Source organism: Macaca mulatta, chromosome 5 (assembly GCF_049350105.2).
Source record: "Macaca mulatta isolate MMU2019108-1 chromosome 5, T2T-MMU8v2.0, whole genome shotgun sequence".
NCBI lineage: Eukaryota > Metazoa > Chordata > Mammalia > Primates > Cercopithecidae > Macaca > Macaca mulatta.
The window spans coordinates 178,122,525-178,143,917 of NC_133410.1; the positions used below are offsets into that span (position 1 = coordinate 178,122,525).

At 35.6% G+C, this 21,393-nt stretch overlaps 1 protein-coding gene across 5 annotated transcripts in view; it reads left to right on the forward strand.

The window, feature by feature from the left end:
* The window catches only part of CLCN3 (chloride voltage-gated channel 3), a 98,090-nt gene that overhangs the window by 33,898 nt on the left and 42,799 nt on the right, over positions 1 to 21,393 (forward strand). For 2 of the 5 annotated variants that reach the window (XM_015139497.3, XM_015139501.3), the window contains exon 1: positions 4,500 to 4,704. The exons of 2 other annotated variants lie outside the window; for them this stretch is intronic. In XM_015139497.3, the coding sequence (XP_014994983.1) occupies positions 4,626 to 4,704 (79 nt within the window). In that variant the 5' untranslated portion in view covers positions 4,500 to 4,625. Of the gene's footprint in view, positions 1 to 4,499; positions 4,705 to 9,779; positions 9,878 to 21,393 lie in introns of those variants that run through there. One more of the 5 variants, XM_078002443.1, reaches the window with a different exon arrangement.

Below are 21,393 nucleotides of genomic sequence, written 5' to 3' on the forward strand. Positions count from 1 at the left end.
TTAATGTAAATAGTGGCATATTTGGATTTAAATATTTCTAAAATTTAAACTCTTAAAATCTTTTTTTGCTTAGTCTTTGTATTAGCTTATGTTCATGCCTGATTATATTTGAGAAATTCCTTCAAAAGGACTTGTTTAGGCATTAAAACATGTTTGCTGTTTTTGGTTCTCATTTTGAAAAATTGATCATTGTTTGATATTTTTTGTTTTTGTTTCTAAGATGGGGTCTTGCTGTATTGCCCAGGCTGAAGTGCAGTAGTGCAATCATGACTCACTGCAGCCTTGACCTTCAGGACCCAAGTGATCCTCCCACTTTAGCCTCCTGAGTAGCTGGGACCGCAGGCATGTGCCACTATGTCCAGCTAATTTTTAAAAATTTTTTGTAGAGACGGGAATCTCCCTATGTTGCCGAGTCTGGTCTTGAACTCCTGGCTTCAAGTGAGCCTCCTGCCTCAGCCTCCAGAGTGCTTGGATTACAGGCATGAACCACCATGCCTGGTCCAATTGTGTGATATCTGTGAAAGCAAACTCTTCATATTTTTATTCCTGTGATATGTTATTTGGGTAACCAGATAGCTATATTGGAAACTAAAACTTCTTATATTTATGAGGTATGAATATTATAAAACCATTTTTTTTTTTCAGTTTATTTTCTGGCTTGTCAGTTTTAAGAATTTCCACCTCTTCTTTCTTTAAGGCTTCAGTAACTTTACAACTAATTGTGTAGTTTATTGATTGTCCCCCCGGGAAAGCTTTGCTATATCTTTTTTTTTTTCTCTCTGATGCATTTTGATAGGGAGAATGACTGACAATGCAAGTTAAGGTTTAGTGCCACATAAGTGTGTCCAAATGTAAACTTAAAGCAGCCTGTATTAGTCCCTTCTCATGATGCTATAAAGAAGTACTGGAGACTGGGTAATTTATAAAGAAAAGAGATTTAATTGGCTCACAGTTCTGCACGCTGTACAGAAAGCATAGTGTCTTCTGGGGAGGTCTCCGGAAACTTACATTCATGGCAGAAGGTGAAGGAGAAGCTAGCATCTCTTACATGGCCAGAGCAGGAGCAAGGAGGGCAGTGAGGGAGGTGCTACACCCTTTTAAAGAACCAGATCTCAGGAGTATTTTATAGTGAGATAGCACCAAGGGAATGGTGCTAAACCTTTCATGTAGGCTTCACCCCATGATCCAGTCACCTCCCTCCAGGCCCTGCCTCCAACATTGGGGATTACAATTCAACATGATATTTGGGTGAGGATACAGATCCAAACCATATTACAACTATATTGATGGATTGCAAACTACAGTTTTTAACCTACTTCTGTTAATTAATGTTTATCTCATGTAAGTGATTTTATTTGTAAGCATTCTTTTAAAAATCTTTTTGGCTTGGTGCAGTGGACAGTGTTGGGTGGGCCTGGACAAGTTGTAAGACCTGTCTCTACAAAAAAATAAATTAAAAAATTAGCCAGGCATGGTGGCACACACGTGTGTATTCCCAGCTATCGGGGAGGCTGAGGCGAGAGGATAGCTTGAGCTAAGAGGTCAAAGCTTCAGTGAGCTATGATCATGCCACTGTACTCCAGCCTGGACATTGGAGTGAGACCTTGTCTCTAAAATAATAAATACAAATAAAAAATCTTTTCATTATGGAATAAATTCTAAAACATTGAAACATATGGAGAAGAATATTGTGTACCTTTTCATCCTGGTCACTTACTTTAAATAATTGTCAATTCATAAGCAATTTTGTTTCATTTCTACTCCCTCAATTATGTTGTAATAAATCTGAAACATTGTGTCATTTATATAGGTAGATAGATATACATATGTATTGTGTATTTCTAAAAGATTAAGATTCTTTTAAAGGTCATTATTTTAAAATATGAATAACACCTTAAAATCAAATATCTTGTGTTTCCCATTTCCCCAATTGTAAAAAATTGTATTATTATCTTTTAAGTCTTTTAAAAAAATTCTGTAGGTTTCCCTCTCTACCTTTTTCCTTACTAAATTGCATTTGTCGAAGAAAACAGGTCATTTGTTTCCTAGTTTGGTTTTTTCCTGATTACATTTTTGAACTATAATTTGACATGTTTCTCTGCTCCTGTATTTTCTGTAAGTTGGTAAATCTAAAGGCAAAAAAGTTGTTTAAAATTTATTTTTATTGTTTTTAAAATTTAACTACTTCTAATATTGTAGATTTCTCAAGTCATTACTGTTATAAGGGGCTTAAAGGTAGGACTCTTAAAATATTATTGTCATCTATTCTGCCTTCCTGGTTTGTAGATATAGAGACATCCCAGAGAGGTTGTGATTTATCCAGATTTCCACATCAAATTGAGATTACAATCGAGGGTGCGTTAGAAAGTAAAAATAACTTGTCCTTTTGAATTTTGATGCCTTCATGTGTGCTACTTGTGACTTTGGTTCTTTAGAATTCCATCCTGCTCCAGAGCTGTGCCTAGGAATTCTTGAATTTGTCTTCTGCTCTCTCTCTACCTGGGCTCCACCCTGATTGTAATTCAGTTTGTTAATCTGATAATAAAAAATCTCTGTCAAAGTCCTCTTATGTGTCAAAGTCCTCTTTTGTCACACCTTCCAGTCTACCTTATGCTTTTCTAAATTGTGATTGGACTTAACCTGTGTACTGATACTTTTACTTTAAGAAAGTGGCAGCTGTGGACTCCATAATCACAAGAGAAGTGTTTACTTCTGAAGTTTTAAATATTTTTAGATTTATTATTACAGAAGTAATATATTTGTTTAAACAGTGTGGAATTATATAAACACTGAATGTACCCCCCAACCTCTCTACCTTATGTCTCAGTGATAACAATTGCTAAGGGCTTGATGTGTCTTACTCTAAACTTAATTCTATACAGATATAATTATATAGATTATATATTATATATACACACAATTGTTTATCTTACAAAATAATTCAAATATGGCTACAAAACTTTTACATATGAGGCATTGTCAATATTTATTTTACCGGGAGGATTTGACCCTTCAGTGAGTGCTATCATTTTCATTTTTATGATCAAGTTGTAGATCAGGAAAAACAAGTTAAGAGAATGCCTACAATTACCGGGAAATCTTGTGGATAGATTTTGATTTTTTATGTAAAGACATATAAGAACATGAATGGTATAAAAACAAAACCCTTTATCAACTCCATGTAATTAAATATTTAGAAAAATTATATGGTGGTAGAACATACAAAAAAAAGAACCACAAACTCCCAAATTTACATTGAGCTAATTTAGTACAGTTAGCCTTTGTCAGAGCTTTCCTTGTTTTAAAAAATTATTGACTCAATGTGCAGGAAGGAGCATAGAAGAAAAAATTGCCAAGAAAATTGGAAAAATACAGAAAATAAAGAAAAAATCACCTACTATCCTATCATAAATTTTAATAGCTAGAATCAGGATAAGATAGAATATTCCTGTGGCAGTAATTCTAGTCTATATTCCTTTCCCGGAACCCTGTCTCCCAAATTCCAGGTGAGATTTTATAAGAAGCTCTGTTTATCTGAGATTTAAAATACAAAAACTTGATTTAACCTATACAGTTTTTTTAAAAGACCCCAAATAACTAAAATTCATAAAAATTTCTATTAAAGAAACAATTTCTGAATTTTATAACAATTTCTAGAAAAGTTGAGACACATTTTGCTAAAAGTTATTTCAAGAACACAAAACCCTTATGAGGTAAGAAAAATAGGGAGCTAGTAAAGATAGGAAAGTCTTCTGCTTAGTAAACCTTTTTTGCATAGTTTACGCACACACAATAGTAAAGTTACTTAGTATGTTGATAAGTTTTCTTTCTCCTCAAAAGCTACGATGTCTTACTAGCTAGTTCCTTCAAGAAAGGAAACAAGAAGCTGCTGGAGGAGATTGGTGAGTGGGATAAAACACTATTCAACTCTTCAGTTATTCGGTTTTTAAATCCTCAATGAAAGGCTGCTGTATATTGTGGACTATTTTTTATTTTTGATAGACTTAGAACCAAGTTTCTTGAGAAACCTTTGGCATATTGTAGTTTTTTTATGGCTATGACTCACATGACATTACTGTATAAAACTGGTACATTCTCTCGTAAAAGCACACAAACTTGCTAGAGTGCTGCTGTCATTTTTTTACATTAGAAATGAAAAAGGGCATTGTCTGCATTCAGAATTTCCTTTTTACATCTCTGTATTACTTTTTCCCCTTTATATTTATCTTAAAACCAAAAGAAATAATGTTTCTATTGTTTTACTGTCGTTACCACTGATGCTACAGAAGCTGTATTGTGAGTGCTTTAAAATTCTCAAACCAGTTTTGTGTGTTATACTTGGAGCTTAGTCATCGTCATACGTAGCAGGACCTGATTAAGAAGGCTGTTCCGCCTCTAAGCCTTGCTAGATTGTAGCCACTAGCAACCAGGCTGCAATAATTTCCCTTTGATGACATCATCCACTGTGGAAGAACCCAGTCGCTTCAGCGAGTCGAACTACAGTTCTAACCTCATCAAACATGGCATCTCCCTTGCTTGCTGCAGCAGGGATGGAAGAAATGCCACTTTCTTTTTAAGCTAGCAAGCTTTTCTTTTTCTTTTTCTTCTTTTTAAAAATTCTAATTATGGATGCTTCTTCCGACCCTTATTTGCCTTATGACGGGGGAGGAGACAATATTCCCCTGAGGGAATTACATAAAAGAGGTAATACCATCCCCTTGCTGTGAATTCTCTGTTGGTATGTTTTGCATGCGGCTGGGCGGTCCTCTAGCTTAAACTGGTTCTCGTTTGTCCTTTAAATACTGCTGTACGTTGTTTAGTTGCCCTGGGTTGTTAGTAAGGGGAAAATACAACCTTCTGAATGGTTATGTAGCCATCCCTGATTGTTTTCTCTGTGCAGATTAGTACTGCTTCAGATCACGTCGGGCTCCGACTCCATCTTCTGCATGAAAATCTTCTTTCTAACTCTGAAAATGAATTAATATGCTTTTACAGCCAACTAAAGTCGTGTTGGTTGGCACCTAAAAAGTAATATTTTTCTTCCTTCAGAAAACTTACATTTCCTTTAATTTACCCAGTGAAATCAGGTGACTATGTACCATTATATTTCAGCTGCTGCCAATTACCATGTAGATTTTACACCACAAAGTAAATTTATAGCAAAAGCTTTACCTACATTTTAGAACATTTTAAAATGATAATAGAGATGAATAATTTCTATATTAATACTTTTTATTTAATAGGTATTTTGGCTGAGTAACATACTACATTGTCTTCCACAGGTATCTTGTGAAATTTGATAGGATAAAACACGTTTAGGGTACTTTACTAAATGTCAGAAAAAAATAATAGTTATTGGTTTGTGAAAAGCAGAAGAGCACCCAGCATGCCTGTAAATCTTTTGGCAGTCACTTCCTTAGTCTCCTTAAAATTAATTGCATGTTAATTACTGCCCTTTTTTTCATTTTTGTTAAATTGCATATTCTAAAAACAGACTGGTTGACATTTGTTGTCCTAGAAAAAAAATTGAACTTCAAGAAAAATCTCTTAGCTTATGTGACTTCATTTTTGAGCCACATTAGTTTGAATTACTGCATGATATTATAAACTCACCTTATGATTTAACCCAAACTTTTATTTGTAAGTATATAAGGAAGTAATAATGTTTTTCTAATATTAGTCTGCTTTATTTAAAATATACTTTGTGTTCTGATAACACTTTTTTTTTAGTATTAAGTTCCACTATAATTTAAACATAATGTATTCAACAAATGTCTATTGGTTACACTGTGTTTGCTAGACACTATTTTAGGGTCTGAACAGTTGTAACATTATTTATCTTGTAGTATTCTGTAGTTAGTAAAAACTTGCTTTTTGCATTTTGAGAAAAGCTGTGTAAGGATCATGTTACATATATTGTGCTTTCTCTTACAGAGTTGCCTTCCTAATAAAATTTCAATATATGGATATATGTATATGTTAGAACATTTGGAAGAAATATCTAAAAGCATAAAGAAGAAAATAATTTCTCATAATCACACCACCCAGAGTTTTTTATTTTTTTATTCTTAATATTGCGATCTTAAGTTCTTCTATTTCCTATGTTCTCATTATCAGTTTTCTGGTAAGGATTTCTTTAAACAGGAAGCAAGGTGAATGAATAGTGACTGTTCAAATGTCACATTATTTGCTAATCAGTAATTAAACTGTAAAACAAGACAGGCTATATTTTCCTCATGCTATTAGAACATTTGTTTGTTAATGATGATAGAATACCTGGGCTTCAGAAATTTAAATTCCTTTTGTGAAGCTTAATAGTCTTTGACAGAACTTACTTATGGACTGTCTCAGTATAAAATATAAAAATAATAAGAAATAAGTCAAAACTTATGTGAGAGTAGGCATGGTTACTGATATTACCAAAACATAAGCTTTTTATTTCTATTATGCTTTCATAAATAATCCTTTAAGAATCTTGCTTCGGATCTAAATCAGTCCCACTCTTGGCAGCTCAATTAGGTTCTTTATCCCTTGATGAGACTTAATCTATTAATATAAGCCATTGTTATTGAAAGTAACATTGTGTATGTGTAGTTGAGATAAGTGAGTTATTAGGCTTGCATGTCTGCACTGTATTACCTCAAACATACTGTAGTATCCTAGTGTCTATGCGTAAGATGTTATTTGTTTTCCATAATTTATGACCCGTTGTAGCCATGGGTCAATACAATGGAATTGATGGAGACAGGCAGCTAACAGATCGAAAAAACTGAATCAGCTTCCCTGTGAGGAAGAACAAAACTATATAATGATTAAAATTGATCTTCAGGCTGATAGTGAAGAGGCAGATAAAATATAAAATTGTGAAGGATATCAATAAAGTAAACATGAATCTGTTTAGTAAATCCCTGCGTGGTATAGCCAGGGATTACCTTTGTTGGGCAAATTGAATTTAATACTACTTTTCAAGGTGAGATGGTAAATGGTGAAGCTTCCTACTTAAGTAAATAATGTCAAGTCTAGAAGTATAAGTAGATTCAAAATAGAATTAGTTTAATGTACTATTGATAGATTAGAAATTAAGATGACATTTTAGAAATAGCCATCTTTAGGGGTATATTTCCTATATAGAAACAATCAAGCTCTCTCAAAATGTCTCTTCCTTTTTTATCAGGAAGAAATGCTTGGCTTATTTGGACTGTTAGTTTTACACTTTTTCTTCTTGATTTGTTCAAGATGTTTAAGTATTTTGGAGGTCAAATTTCTTTCTTTATAATGGATTTGATCTTTTGGGCCTGAGCCTCCATTTACTCCATGAGGGCCTGTAACAATTATTTAAATATTTAATTTATTAATAATAATTAATATTTATTAGAATTTCCTGTTAGCTGGATACTATTCTAAGTGGGGTTCTTTTTTTTTTTTCTTAAGAGAGAGGTATCACTCTTTCACCCAGGCTGGAGTGCAGTGGAGTGATTATAGCAAACTGCAGCCTTGAACTACTGGGCTTAGATCCTCCTGTCTCACCCTGCTTGGTACCTGGAACTGCAGGCATGCAATACCATGCCTGGCTAATTTAAAAAACAAATTTTTTTTTTTTTTTTTTTTTTTAGAGAGAGTCTCACTATGTTGTCCAGGCTGGTCTCCAACTCCTGGGCCCAAGTGACCCTCCTGCCTTGGCCTCCTAAGTAGCTGAGATTACAGGTGCGAGCCACTGTGCCTGACTTGTTCTAAGTGCTTTATGTATATGAAATCATTTACATCCTCATCACAAGTTTATGAAGTAGGTACTGTTATAATCCCCATTTTCTAGTTGACAGGACTGAGGTAAGGAATTGTTAAGGAAAAGTCAGAATTCCATCCAGATATTTGGCTCATACTCTAATCATGAGGCTAAACTGCTTCTCACTACACGTATCTTCATAGTAACTTATGTTTTAAGTCTGGTAGAGGCATAAGAAAAACAAACATAATCCCGAGGAAGTTAGTAAATTTCTAGCGAATGATAGAAATGCAGAAATCTCTTCTTCCGCTAAAGTCCCAAAGAACATTGGGAAGAAGAGATGAGTCTCCTTTTGACAAGTGTTATCAAAGTAGACTGTTCTCACATACACAAGGGAACTCAAGTTCTTTTGGGCATTCCTGGTGGATATGATAAAATGAGTAAATGCTATGACAGGAGGAAATGCCTAGTATGTTGCTCTTGGATTAGTTTTGGTACAACAAAGGCAGTTTTGTTGTGAGTCACTGGAGAGGGTAGTGTAGAAAGGTGGAAGTTAGAAGAATGGCAGATCCTACAGGACTAACCACAAAAAGTGTAGCTTTGCCATTGAAATAGAAGTTTGGAATCTTATTTTTTCAAGTTTCTCCCTGAAATTATTTCTTGACATTATTAGCTCAGCAATGTATCTAAATAAAGCTTTTTTGGGTTTCTATTATAATAGAGGTTTGTTCCTTTTTCTTCCCTCTGAAAAGTATCATTTTTTGCACATTATTTGAAAATCCAGGTGTTATATGATGTTCTTATTGCCAGAGGGACATTCTGTAGGCTCTTTGTAAAATGATTTTAGGATTCAGATACTTACTATATTTTTATTGGCCCTAATACTTTATCCAACTGGAAAATTAAACCTCTTCTTAAAAAATTAATCCATTTAAGTGTCTGTAAATTAAAGGAACACCTAAAGATTGTTTATTTGGTGTCAAAAACTCCTTGTTTCTACAACAGCAGTATAAAACAAAGCCTGTTTTTAAATGTGCTTTTCCCACAGTATCTGAATTTCAAATCTTCAATAAAATGTGGCTCATATTACTACCTCTAGCTTGATTTTCTAAAAATAGCTAACACTTAAGTATGGTTAATTTTATGCCATCTCATGGCTTGTCAGAAATGCTTTGTATCAAGATTTCAAAGTGTGAACAGATTTCCTGTCGCATTGATTAAGTTTGTAATTTTGGCTGTTTTCCCAGCGTCGAGGTTTCTGCTTTGTGTTTATGCAGGAGACTGGTAGCTTAAATTGTACTTGAAGGTTTTGTTTCGTGTTTTTAAATTAACATATGTTTAATTTCTAGTTTCTTTGTAGCCCTTTGCAACTTTAATGAGGTCATAAAGTGGATTTATTCTGATTTCTCTAATAAATTTTATATATCTTTTTATTCATGTATTATACAGCTCATCATATATGCAGGCATAATAATTAAATGTGGAACCTGTTTCCAGTTACACAGATGTCTTAATGTCCACCTTATCATCTCTAACTAAGGATGTGGCTTTTTAATTTGAGGTGGCAACAGAACAGAAAAGAAAACAGTAAATTGAGTAATGGGCTTAGTATTGCTGCTGCCTGGTTGTGTATCTTTGGAAAAATTCTTTGGGATTTGGCATTAACTTGCAAGTCTTTGCAGTTTAGACAGTTAAATATGATTGAATGACTGAACAAATTTTAATAGCATATGCTTCTTTTATGCTATTCATTTACCCAGTAGACATTTAATTGACCACCTGCTAAATATGAGGCACTATTCTTGCCGTTACCTTTTTAATCTTTGATTTGGAGTCTGCTAACATTCTGGAACTTCCACTATCAACTTATAACGTTTACTTTCCCCTCCCTTACCAGGAAGGCCATTTCTTATCAGTACGGTCGCAGAGAGAGGGAAAAAAGAAACATATGGGGCTAGACTTCCTGCTCTTAACATACAGAAGCAAATAGGTTGTGAAGGAATACATGGTATTTTGGATTCCTACCTTCTTCCTTCCATAATTTTTTTTTAAAAGGTTCATATGTTTTGTCTGTGTCTTATGTAACAGTAATCTGCATTATGAACTTAAATGACAAGGATCACCATTTCACATCTTTGGAGATTGATCACAGAGGTAATAAGGAACTCTTATTAAATAACTATATGCGTTATTTTTCATGTAAAACCATTATTTGGATAAACCCCTTTGAGAAAAGACTTAGGCTCCTACCAGTGTCGCTGTGATATTTACTAATAAGCTCAGTTTGAGGTGCAGCAATTAAGGTTTTTTGTTTTGTTTTGTTTTTTGTTTTTTTAAAGGGCAGTTCAGCAAATATATGTGGAAAGCTTGTGGGTAAAATCATATTTGTATTTATGGGAAAGCAGACAATTTTATTAATGCCTATATTTTTCTAGTTCAGTGTTTGTCAAACTTCAAGTTTTAACATGTTGATCATGAAACCAGTTGAATTGTGACCAGTATTTTAAAAGGAAAGATTAAAAAAACAAAGTAAAATATCAGTATATACCAACTAATAAGAGTAAGCATTGTTTACTAAACTTTGGTTTTATTTAAGTACATATCTATATACTATGTCAGTGAGAAACATATCTCAACTTTTTTTTGGAAAAACATTTCAAAAGCTAAAAAATAGTTTGAAAACCTGTTTGTAAGTACACCTGAGGTAAAGGTACACTTCCTGTGGCATAAGATGTCGGGAACAACTGAGGGTGAGAATGGGGATGCACTATTATCATAAACTTCTGCTAAAGCATAAGGATGTGAGTGCTGGGAGCAAAGCCGTGCTCACCACTTCTGCAGTTTTCTATTGCAGCATTTTAAATAATATAGGAAAAAGTGGACTGCAACCAAAGCAAAGAGGGATAGTGATGGTGAAGAGTAAGATTGTATTTATTGTCCAAAGGCTAAGTGCATATACATATGTGTTTGGGAGAAGGCATCATGTAATAGTTCTTAACCTACTCTGAGAGAAGGTTGTCCACATTTCTTAAAGTATACATGTAAACCAACAGTGAAATTATTTTAGTGACTTGAGAATCAAAGTGCTAGAGTTTGAATCCCTGTTCTCCTACTTGCTAGCTGTGTGACCTTGGGCCTGTTTAACTCTCAGCACCTTGTTTTCCAAATGTATAAAGTGGAGATAGTAGTACCTGTCTCATGTTGTTATGAGTATTATATGAACTAATATATGTAATGTCCTGAGAACAATGTCTGGCACACATTAAGTTACTCAATTAAAATTAGCTATTCTTACTGCTATTATTAGACATGAGCTAGATAACAGTGACCTCTGCATGGGAAAGATTATTTTAATTCTGATGTAGTTCAGTTTATCTGTTTTTTTCTTTTGTCTCTTGTGCATTGGTGTCATATCTAAAAAACCACTGCCTAACTCGAGATCACAAAAATTTACTCCTGTATTTTATAGTTTTAGCTCTTTAGATCTAGGATCAATTTTTAGTTAATTTTTATATATGGTATAAGGGAGGGGTACAATTTCATTGTTTTGCATGTGAATAGCCAGTTGTCCCAGCATCATTTATTCAAAAGACTATTCTTTCCTCACTAGAAAAAAATATTTTTTGTTTTTGAGACGGAGTCTTGCCCTGTCTCCCAGGCTGGAGTGCGGTGGCGAGATCTTGCCTCACTGCAAGCTCGGCCTCCAAGGTTCACGCCATTCTCCTGCCACAGCCTCCTGAGTAGAAAAAATATTTCTTTAAAGAATAATGAATACTTTTTTTTTTCTTTTTAACCAGTCACTCAATTGGAAAAAGAATAATGAATAATTTTAAATAATTTTCCTACAGGTAAATTTAAGTCTTTTTGTTTAGATTACATATTAAGAAATAATGGATTTATATTTCCATAGGTGTGCTTGATCTTTATAAAGTTCCCTGTCTCTGAAAAAAAATAAAATAAGGCAAAACAATCTTCTTAATAGAGTTATTTTTGCAAGAAGGTTGCAAGCCAGTTTTAGTTCATCAATTGAATAATTTTTCCTGCTTGCTGGAAGTATTTCAGTATTGGTAATGTCTGAACTATGAAATTCATGAATCATGCATTTTAAGAATTTGTTTCTGTGTCCGTACCAGGCATAATGAATTAAGTTATCTGTTAAAAAAAATTGATTTTTGCTCAATATACAGTTCTAGAAGAACTTATTGTCCAAATTTTTAAGACTTTTTTTTCATTTTGAGATGGATCTCACTCTGTTGCCCAGGTTGGAGTGCAGTGGCACAACCTCTGCTCACTGCAACCTCCACCTCCCGGGTTCAAGTGATTCTCCTTTCTCAGCCTCCCAAGTAGCTGGGACTACAGGTGTATGCCACTATGCCCGGCTAATTTTTGTATTTTTAGTAGAGATGGGGTTTTACCATATTGGCCAGGCTGCTCTTGAACTCCTGACCTCGTGATCCACCCGCCTCAGCCTCCCAAAGTTCTGAGATTACAGGCGTGAGCCACTGTGCCCAGCCAGATTTTTGTTTTGTTTTGCTTTTTTTGGCTTTCTTTGTCATATTGTTAGTCTTTTGGTTAAGCAGTATTATAACTTAGTCATATGAGTAATATAATGCAACATGCTGAAGTGTGTGTGTACAGGGGTTGGTTTTGGTTTGTTGTTTAAATAGATATGAGATCTCACTATGTTTCCCAGACTACCTTGAACTCCTGGGCTCAAACAACACAGCCTCCTGCCACAGCATCCTGATTAGCTGGGACTACAGGTGTGTACCACTGCACCTGGCTTTTCTGATGAAATTTTAAATACTCAAATATTTCAGCAGAAATAATGGCTTGTGTTTATTGTTTTTCTACTATTTGTCAAGTGTAGTATTAAATGTTTTACGTAATGTATCTCCAGTCCACATATCATACTCTAGTAGAAGTGGGTAACAAAACCAAGGTACTCAAAGAGGTTAATAAGTAACTTGTGCTAGATCACAGAACTAATGGGAGGCAGAGCTGGAATTTGACTCTAGGTCTTTCTGACCTCAAAGTGCAGTAAAGTCATGGAATTTCTCTACTAGGCCACCTGGAAGAAAAGTGATCTTTTTTTCCAGTCTTTTTTGTTACTGTTTTTCAGCCAGGAGATAGTAGAGTTGGGTAGTAGAATAGTAGTCACTGGCATCTGGTAGTCAGCCCTCCAAAAAAGTTTTTTATTTTATTTTTTTGTCGTAAACTTGGAAGCTACTAACTTTCAGGTCATACTTTCTTATCATCCAAGAGCTGGATATTTAGGTAACAGGAACTATGGAATTATCCTATGTCCTCTTGAAGGTTCAGCTATTAAAATTAATTGGTTCTGATCACCACTGTGCCAAGATTAACATTTCTAGGAGCCACAGTTTGATTGATCTAACTTGGATCTGTGTGTTTTCTTTAGCTGGGGAGGAGAAGGTACCTTGATTGATACCTTCACCAGGACTGCATGCAGTGAGGGACAGAAGTTTCCTTAAAATAATTGGGTTCTGTTATAGAAAGAAGGGGAAGGAGATACCAAGTGGGCAAAACAATCAGGTTCCATTACATAAATAATAACCCTAAGGTGAGGATAATAAATGGATAATATGATTATTTTAAGTTTGGAAATATACCTGGTTATTAGTATTGAATATCTGGTAGTGGGGTCTGAGAAAAAGTCGAGAATAAGAAAAGACTTAAAATCATAAAAATTAATTGGAAAAGAGGATGGCTGAGCAGATACATATGTGTTGGATAATGTTCATAATGTTAAACCAACACGAAGATTTGTTTAAATTGTAGTATGTAGCCAGGTGTGGTGGTGCTTGCCTGCAGTCCCAACTACGTGGGAGACAGAGGCAGGATGATTGCTTGAGCCCAGGTTTGAGGCTGTAGTGAGCTATGATTCCACCACTGCTTTCCAACCTAGGTGGCAAAGCAAGACCCCATCTGGAAAAAAATAAAGTGGATAAATTATAGTATGTTATGACAAATACAGTTATCTGAAGTCACTGAAAATATGCGTGTACTTTTAATGATGTGAAATAATTTTTAGGAGGTATGAATGAAAAAAATCAACTTTTGTGTGTGGCTAGTGTGATCTTACCTATATCTCACTTACAGAAAATGTAAAAGGCTCAAACCAGTCACCACTTTAACAGTTCTAACTCTCTTGTTTACTTGATTCCCTTTTTTCTCCTCCCCAGCAATCCTCATGTAGTTAGGTAAAGTTGGTTCTTCATCTGGCTTATTGCAGAAACCCTAAGCCTGTTTACTTAAAGCTTTTTGAAACCCAGAGACCCATCTTTTGAATTCAAAAGTTTTGACTATTAAGAATTAGTCTTTTTGTATGTTTTTTGGCCGCATAAATGTCTCCTTTTGAGAAGTGTCTGTTCATATACTTTGCCCACATTTTGATGGGGTCGTTTGATTTCTTTCTTGTACATTTGTTTAAGTTCCTTGTAGATTCTGGATATTAGACCTTTGTCAGATGGATAGATTGCAAAAATTTTCTCCCATTCTGTAGGTTGCCTTTTCACTCTGATGATAGTTTCTTTTGCTGTGCAGAAGCTCTTTAGTTTAATTAGATCCCATTTGTCAATTTTGGCTTTTGTCACCATTGCTTTTGGTGTTTTAGTCATGAAGTCTTTGCCAATGCCTATGTCCTGAATGGTATTGCCTAGGTTTTCATGCTTTTGGGTTTTACATTTAAGCCTTAAATCCATCTTGAGTTAATTTTTCTATAAGGTGTAAGGAAGGAGTCCAGTTCCAATTTTCTGCATTTGGCTAGCCAGTTTTCCCAGCACCATTTATTAAATAGGGATTCCTTTCCCATTGCTTGTTTTTGTCAAGTTTGTTGAAGATCAGATGATAGTAGATGTGTGGTGTTATTTCTGAGGTCTTTGTTCTGTTCCGTTGGTCTATATATGTGTTTTGGTACCAGTACTGTGCTGTTTTGGTTACTGTAGCCTTGTAGTATAGTTTGAAGTCAGGTAGCATGATGCCTCCAGCTTTGTTAATTTTGCTTAGGATTCTATTGGTTATACGGGCTCTTTTTTGGTTCCATATGAAATTTAAAGTAGGTTTTTCTAATTTTGCAAAGAAAGTCAATGGTAGCTTGATGGAAATAGCATTGAATCTGTAAATTACTTTGGGCAGTATGGCCATTTTCATGATATTGATTCTTCCTATCCATGAGCATGGAATGTTTTTCCATTTGTTTGTGTCCTTTCTTATTTCCTTGGGCAGTGGTTTGTAGTTCTCCTTGAAGAGGTCCTTCACATCCCTTGTAAGTTGTATTCATCATCACTGATCATTAGAGAAATGAAAATCAAAACCACAATGAGATATCATCTCATGCAAGTCGGAATGGTGATTATTATAAAAAGTCAAAAAACAATAGATGTGGGTAAGGCTGTGGAGAAATAGGAACGCTTTCACATTGTTGGTGGGAGTGTAAATTATTTCAACCATTGTGAAAGACAGTGTGGCAATTCCTCAAGGATCTAGGACCAGAAATGCCATTTGCGGTGGCTCACGCCTGTAATCCCAGCACTTTGGGAGGCCGAGGCGGGCGGATCACAAGGTCAGGAGATCGAGACCACGGTGAAACCCCGTCTCTACTAAAAATACAAAAAATTAGCCGGGCGCAGTGGCGGGCGCCTGTAGTCCCAGCTACTCAGGAGGCTGAGGCAGGAGAATGGCGTGAACCCAGGAGGCGGAGCTTGCAGTGAGCTGAGATCGCGCCACTGCACTCCAGCCTGGGCAACAGAGCGAGACTCCGTCTCAAAAAACAAACAAAAAAAAAAAAAAAAAAGAAAATCAAAACCACAATGAGATATCATCTCATGCAAGTCGGAATGGTGATTATTATAAAAAGTCAAAAAACAATAGATGCGGGTAAGGCTGTGGAGAAATAGGAACGCTTTCACATTGTTGATGGGAGTGTAAATTATTTCAACCATTGTGGAAGACAGTGTGGCAATTCCTCAAGGATCTAGGACCAGAAATGCCATTTGACCCAGCAGTCCCATTACTGAGTACCCAAAGGATTATAAATCATTTTGCTATAGACACATGCACACGTATGTTTATTATAGCACTATTTACAATAGCAAAGATTTCAAACCAACCCAAATGTCCATCAATGGTAGACTGGATAAAGAAAATGTGGCACATATATACTGTGGAATACTATGCAGCCATAAAAAAGAATGAGATCATGTCCTTTGTAGGGACATGGATAAAGCTGGAAGCCATTGTTCTCAGCAAACTAACACAGAAATAGAAAACCAAGCACTGCATGTTCTCACTGGGAGGGGAACATCACACAGGGAGGCCTATCGGGGGGTGGGGGACAAGGGGAGAGAGAGCATTAGGACAATACCTAATGCATTCGGGGTTTAAAACCTAGGTGATGGGTTGGTAAATGCAGCAAACCACCATGGCACATGTGTACCTGTGTAACAGACCTGCACATTCTGAACATGTATCCCAGAACTTAAATTTAAAAAAAAAAAAAAGAATTTTTCTCCTCTTTGGGTTTCAGAAGCCTGCATTTGAAACTGGGATACCATAATATTGAATCATGTTCTCCATGCTCTGCTGTGTATTTCTTTTCCTATGGCAATGGATGTCTCTGACTGAATTGGTGCGGGGAAGGTGTGTGGAGGGGTCAAGAAAATAGCGTGGAATAAGGAAACTTGCTTAGTCTTTCCTAGAGGTATTCCACTACAGCTCCACTACGGTCTTCACAGGTAAGTGAGAACTGCATATGCTTTGAGAAATGGGAGGTCCAAGGCAAATCCTGTCATTTTAGGTTAGTGACATCTAACTGTGGCCCGGCACAGTGGCTCACGCCTGTAATCCCAGCACTTTGGGAGGCCGAGGCAGGCAGATCACGAGGTCAGGAGATTAAGACCATCCTGGCTAACACGGTGAAACCCCATCTCTAGTAAAAATTAAAAAAAATTAGCCGGGCGTGATGGTGGGCGCCTGTAGTCCCAGCTACTCAGGAGGCTGAGGCAGGAGAATGGCGTGAACCCAGGACGTGGAACTTGCAGTGAGCCGAGATCGCGCCACTGCACTCCAGCCTGGGCGACAGAGCGAGACTCCAACTCAAAAAATATATATAAATAAAATAAAATAAAATAAAATAAAATAAAATAAAATCTAACTGTAAGAAGAGCTTTTACTGAGGAGAGAAAGAAAGGCATAATCAAGGAAGCTGCAGTCTCACTACTACCTTTATTTCATCCTAAGGACCTCTTTGTCTTCTAGAGTTTCCTCCAGATATCAGTTTTACAAAAGCCATATTTTTCCTAATTAACTTTCCTAATTTTATATATATGTGTGTGTATATATTTTTTTATGTGTGTGTATATTTATATATATTTTTATGTGTGTGTGTATATATTTTTTTGAGGCTGTATATATATTTTTATATGTATGCGTATATGTATTTATATTTTTTTATGTGTGTGTGTGTGTGTGTATATATATATATATATATATATATTTTTTTTTTTTTTTTTTTGAGGCAGGGTTTCACTCTGTTGCCCAGGCTGGAGTGCAATGGTGTGATCTTGGCTCACTGCAGCATCTGCCTTCAAGGCTCCAGCCGTCTTCCCACCTCGGCCTTCTGAGGAGCTGGGACTACAGACGTGCACCACCACACCCAGCTAATTTTTGTATTTTTAATGGAGTCGTGGTTTCACCATGTTAGCCAGATTAGTCTCAAACTCCTGGCCTCAAGTGAGCCGCCTGCCTCAGCCTCCCAAAGTGCTGGGATTACAGGTGTGAGCCACCATGCCCAGCCTTTGAAATACTATTTTAGGAAAAAAGAAGGAGGTGTACTTTATGTAGAAGAGAACTTTATGCTGTGACGGTACCTAAAAGATACATCCTTTATTCATGTGTAAGATGAAATTGAGAGGTAAAATTGGATATAGCATTTTTAACATACATAATTTTTTGTACTTATCTCATTTTAGCCTATATAAGTTATATCTTTTTGGTTTTGTTTTGTTTTGTTTTGTTTTTGAGACAGAGTCTTGCTCTGTTGCCCAGGCTAGAATGCAGTGGTGCAATCTCGGCTAACTGCAACCTTCATCTCCCAGATTGAAGCGATTCTCCTGCCTCAGCCTCCTGAATAGCTGGAATTACAGGCGCATTCCACCACGCCCAGCTCATTTTTGTATTTGTAGTGGAGACGGGGTTTCACCATCTTGGCCAGGCTGGTCTTGAACTCCTGACCTTGTGATCCACCCACCTCGGCCTCCCAAAGTGCTGGGATTACAAGCGTGAGCCACTGCGCCCAGCTGTAAGTTATATCTTACACAAATCTAGGTTTCAGACAATTATATGCAAAGAAACAGTGCAATAGGATTATTTTAAAGCCAGTGTTATTGTTAGAAAACATAATACCTTTAAAATATCTTTTCACATTAGAAATACAGTGACTTCTCCCCAGTTTAGGATAGAAATTTTCCTTTTCCTCCCCTTCTTTATACTATTCAGGTTTCCATGTTTGACAGAACAAATTATAAAATTTATAAGAGAATTTTTTTATAAGAGAAATATTTGAAATGTCACATACTAAAGTAAATGTTTGGATGTTTGAAAATTTTCTGTTTCAGAGATTTTGAATTGGTGAATCGTTCTGTAAATTAAGATGTTAAGAGTAGTTTCCACAGAGCAATTATTTGAAAGTCACTGAAAGCAAGACACATGTCTGATGTAAATGTGTATTGCACTACTGTACCTTTTTATACCTCATAAAAGTGAGAACAGCAGTCTGTACTTTTCCACTTCGTCATTCATAAGTCTATTGGAGAAATGTATATTTTGTTTGCTTATTATCTTCATGCTGCAAATAGCCTGGAAATTCTTTAAGTGGGGCTAGCGATGTATTATCGATACATGTTAAGTGGTATAGAAATTTCACTTTTTGTTTTTTGCACAAAGAGAATAAGATCAGTAGTCCATGTTTCTTCAGCTCTACCCAGAGAAGGGCAATGTAGGAGGGAAAACGAAGTTTGCAAAATATTTCATGGTAGGCTTTTTCTTAAAGTGACTTCAGACTTACAGAAGTTTAAAAATAGTGCAAAGAATCCCATATACCTGTCACCCCAGTTCCTGAAATGTTAATATTTTACCACATTTGTTCATTATGTCTCTATTCTCCAAGTACTGTATATGTCATTATATGTAATAAATAGCATTTTATATAGATACAGGGCATGTATGCACTATATGTTTTTTTCTGAGCCATGTAAAGAGTAAAATGCAGATGTAACATGCTTTTATTCCTAAATACTTCAGTGTGTATTCCCTCAAGAAAGGGCATTTTCTTCTGTATAGCTACCGTACACTTCTACACTTTTCAAAATCAGAACATTTACGCTGATACCATAGTATGACATGATCTGCAGACCATTTTCCAGTATGCCAGTTGCCCCATTGTGTCCTTTAGTACAAAAGAAAAAAAGTTTTTTTCCTGGTCTAGGAGCTAATCCTGAAGCACATGTTACATTTAGTTGTTTTAATCTAGAACAGTTCCTCAGTTCTTTATCTTTCATAATCTTGACATTTTTGCAGAGTACACTCCATATATTTTGCAGAATTTCCCTTAGTTTGGGTGTATCTGGTTTTTCCTTGTAAGATTCATTTTATGCATTTTTGGTCAGAATACCACAGAAGTACTGTACATCTTACCAGAAAGCCGTAAGTGGCTTTTGATTCTTCCCTGCAAATGCATTTTCTAAATGATCAGTTTTAATATTATGTGGAAAGCAGAGTCAGAGATTCTCACATATGTCAAGATATTATAAGTGTTCCTTATATATTTATTCTCCAATTGCTTTTTCTCAAGAAAATGTGCGGCCTTTCAGGTAGCTTTTACAAAGTGGAAGTCACTGCATCAAATTAGGATGAGGGGGCAGGGAAGAGCTTTATTAAAGCTTTAAGTTTAAGCTTTTGAGTATGTGTTGTATGTAAATGAACATGGGCATCATGATGCAGGGATTGGGCCTTTAAACCTTTGGCCAAGAATGGTATCAATTATTATTATATATATTTTTTGGAGTACTTCTGCTAAAACACTCAAATCAGTGCGCCACTCTCCTTTTAGGAGTTTTACACCTTTCCAAGGTACACTTTTTTTTTTTTTTTGAGACAGAGTTTTGTTCTGTCGCCCAGGCTGGAGTGCGTTGGTGCAATCACAGCTCACTTCAGCGTCTACTTCCCAGGCTCCAGCAGTCCTCGCAGTTCAGCCTCCTGAGTAGCTGGGGTTACAGGTGCACACCACCATGCCCAGCTAGTTATTGTAGAGATGGTGTTTTACCATGTTGCCCAGGCTGGTCTCCAACTCCTGAACTCAATCTATCCATCCTTCTTAGCCTACCAAAGTGCTGGGATTACAGGCGTGGGCCACCACTCCGGGCTTCCAATCCAGGCATTTAAAGTAATATATAGGGAGATAAGCGAGAACCCTGTTGGACCTGGTAGAAGCAAACAAACATTTATTAGTACTATTACATTGTTTAAAATATTACCCCCTTCTATATTCATGTCTGTTCTTACTGCCTCTTAGAATTATCAAAAAAACCTACTCTATAGTTTATTTGTCTTATATCTCAGCGGTAATAAAATTAGTTAATAGTATTGGCATCGTGGTTCTTTGTGCATTCCTCCCTTATCCCACCCCCAAATTGATTTCAAATGATCTCTTGCTCTAGTCTGAGAATGTTTATAGTGATTACGAAAAGTTCAGATTCTGGCTTTAACATCTATAATTGTTTATTTATCTGTAAACACAGGAGAATGAGTTTGTTTAAACCAGAAAGATGGCAAGAGTAGTCTGGTAATTTTGCTCCATTCCTTAAAAGTCCTATAATAAAATAAACATATCTTGTGTTTTATTTTTACAGTGTTTTTTTAAACATTAGTATAGAGTGCCACTTCTTATATTCTATATCAAATAATTAGTTACATTTTCAATAATAAACTCTGGGTAATTTTTGGCATTAAAATCTGCATTACTAAATAATTTGAGGATATAATTTATAATCATTTATGCTAAAATCACCTATTTGAAATTATGTATGAGGTTTTCAAAGTTCATAGTGCTTTGAAAAAATTTTAAATGTTTCTTTGTTTATGTATCTTTATTATAAACTGTAGCATATATCATATAGTTGTCAAGGATGCTGATAGATACTTAGTATTTAAAGGTGACTTGTCTAAAGTTACTCAGCTGTCCAGGACTAGAATCTGGGCCTTTTGGTAACAATTCATTGCTCTATTTACTTAATTGATGATTGGATTCATTAGAATTTCTCTATTTTCATAGCTGTCTCCATGGTTCTATGAAAATACTGTGTGTGCTTATACATACATGTATACCTGTAAGTACAAAGTAGAAAATGAAAGCTCACTTTCTGCTTTTGACAGTTCTAATCCCCAGAGATAACCTTTATTAATATGTTGTCTCATGTTTGGTCAAACTGTTTTCTCTGTATTCTGTGTATTACTGTATAAATTTTACACAGTAATTTGCATATTAAAAATGCTGATCTACACCTCGTCCTTTTTAAAAGCTGCCATATATTGTAGCCAGTTTTTTATACCAGTATATATTGATCAACCTTATTCTTTTTAACTGCTGCATT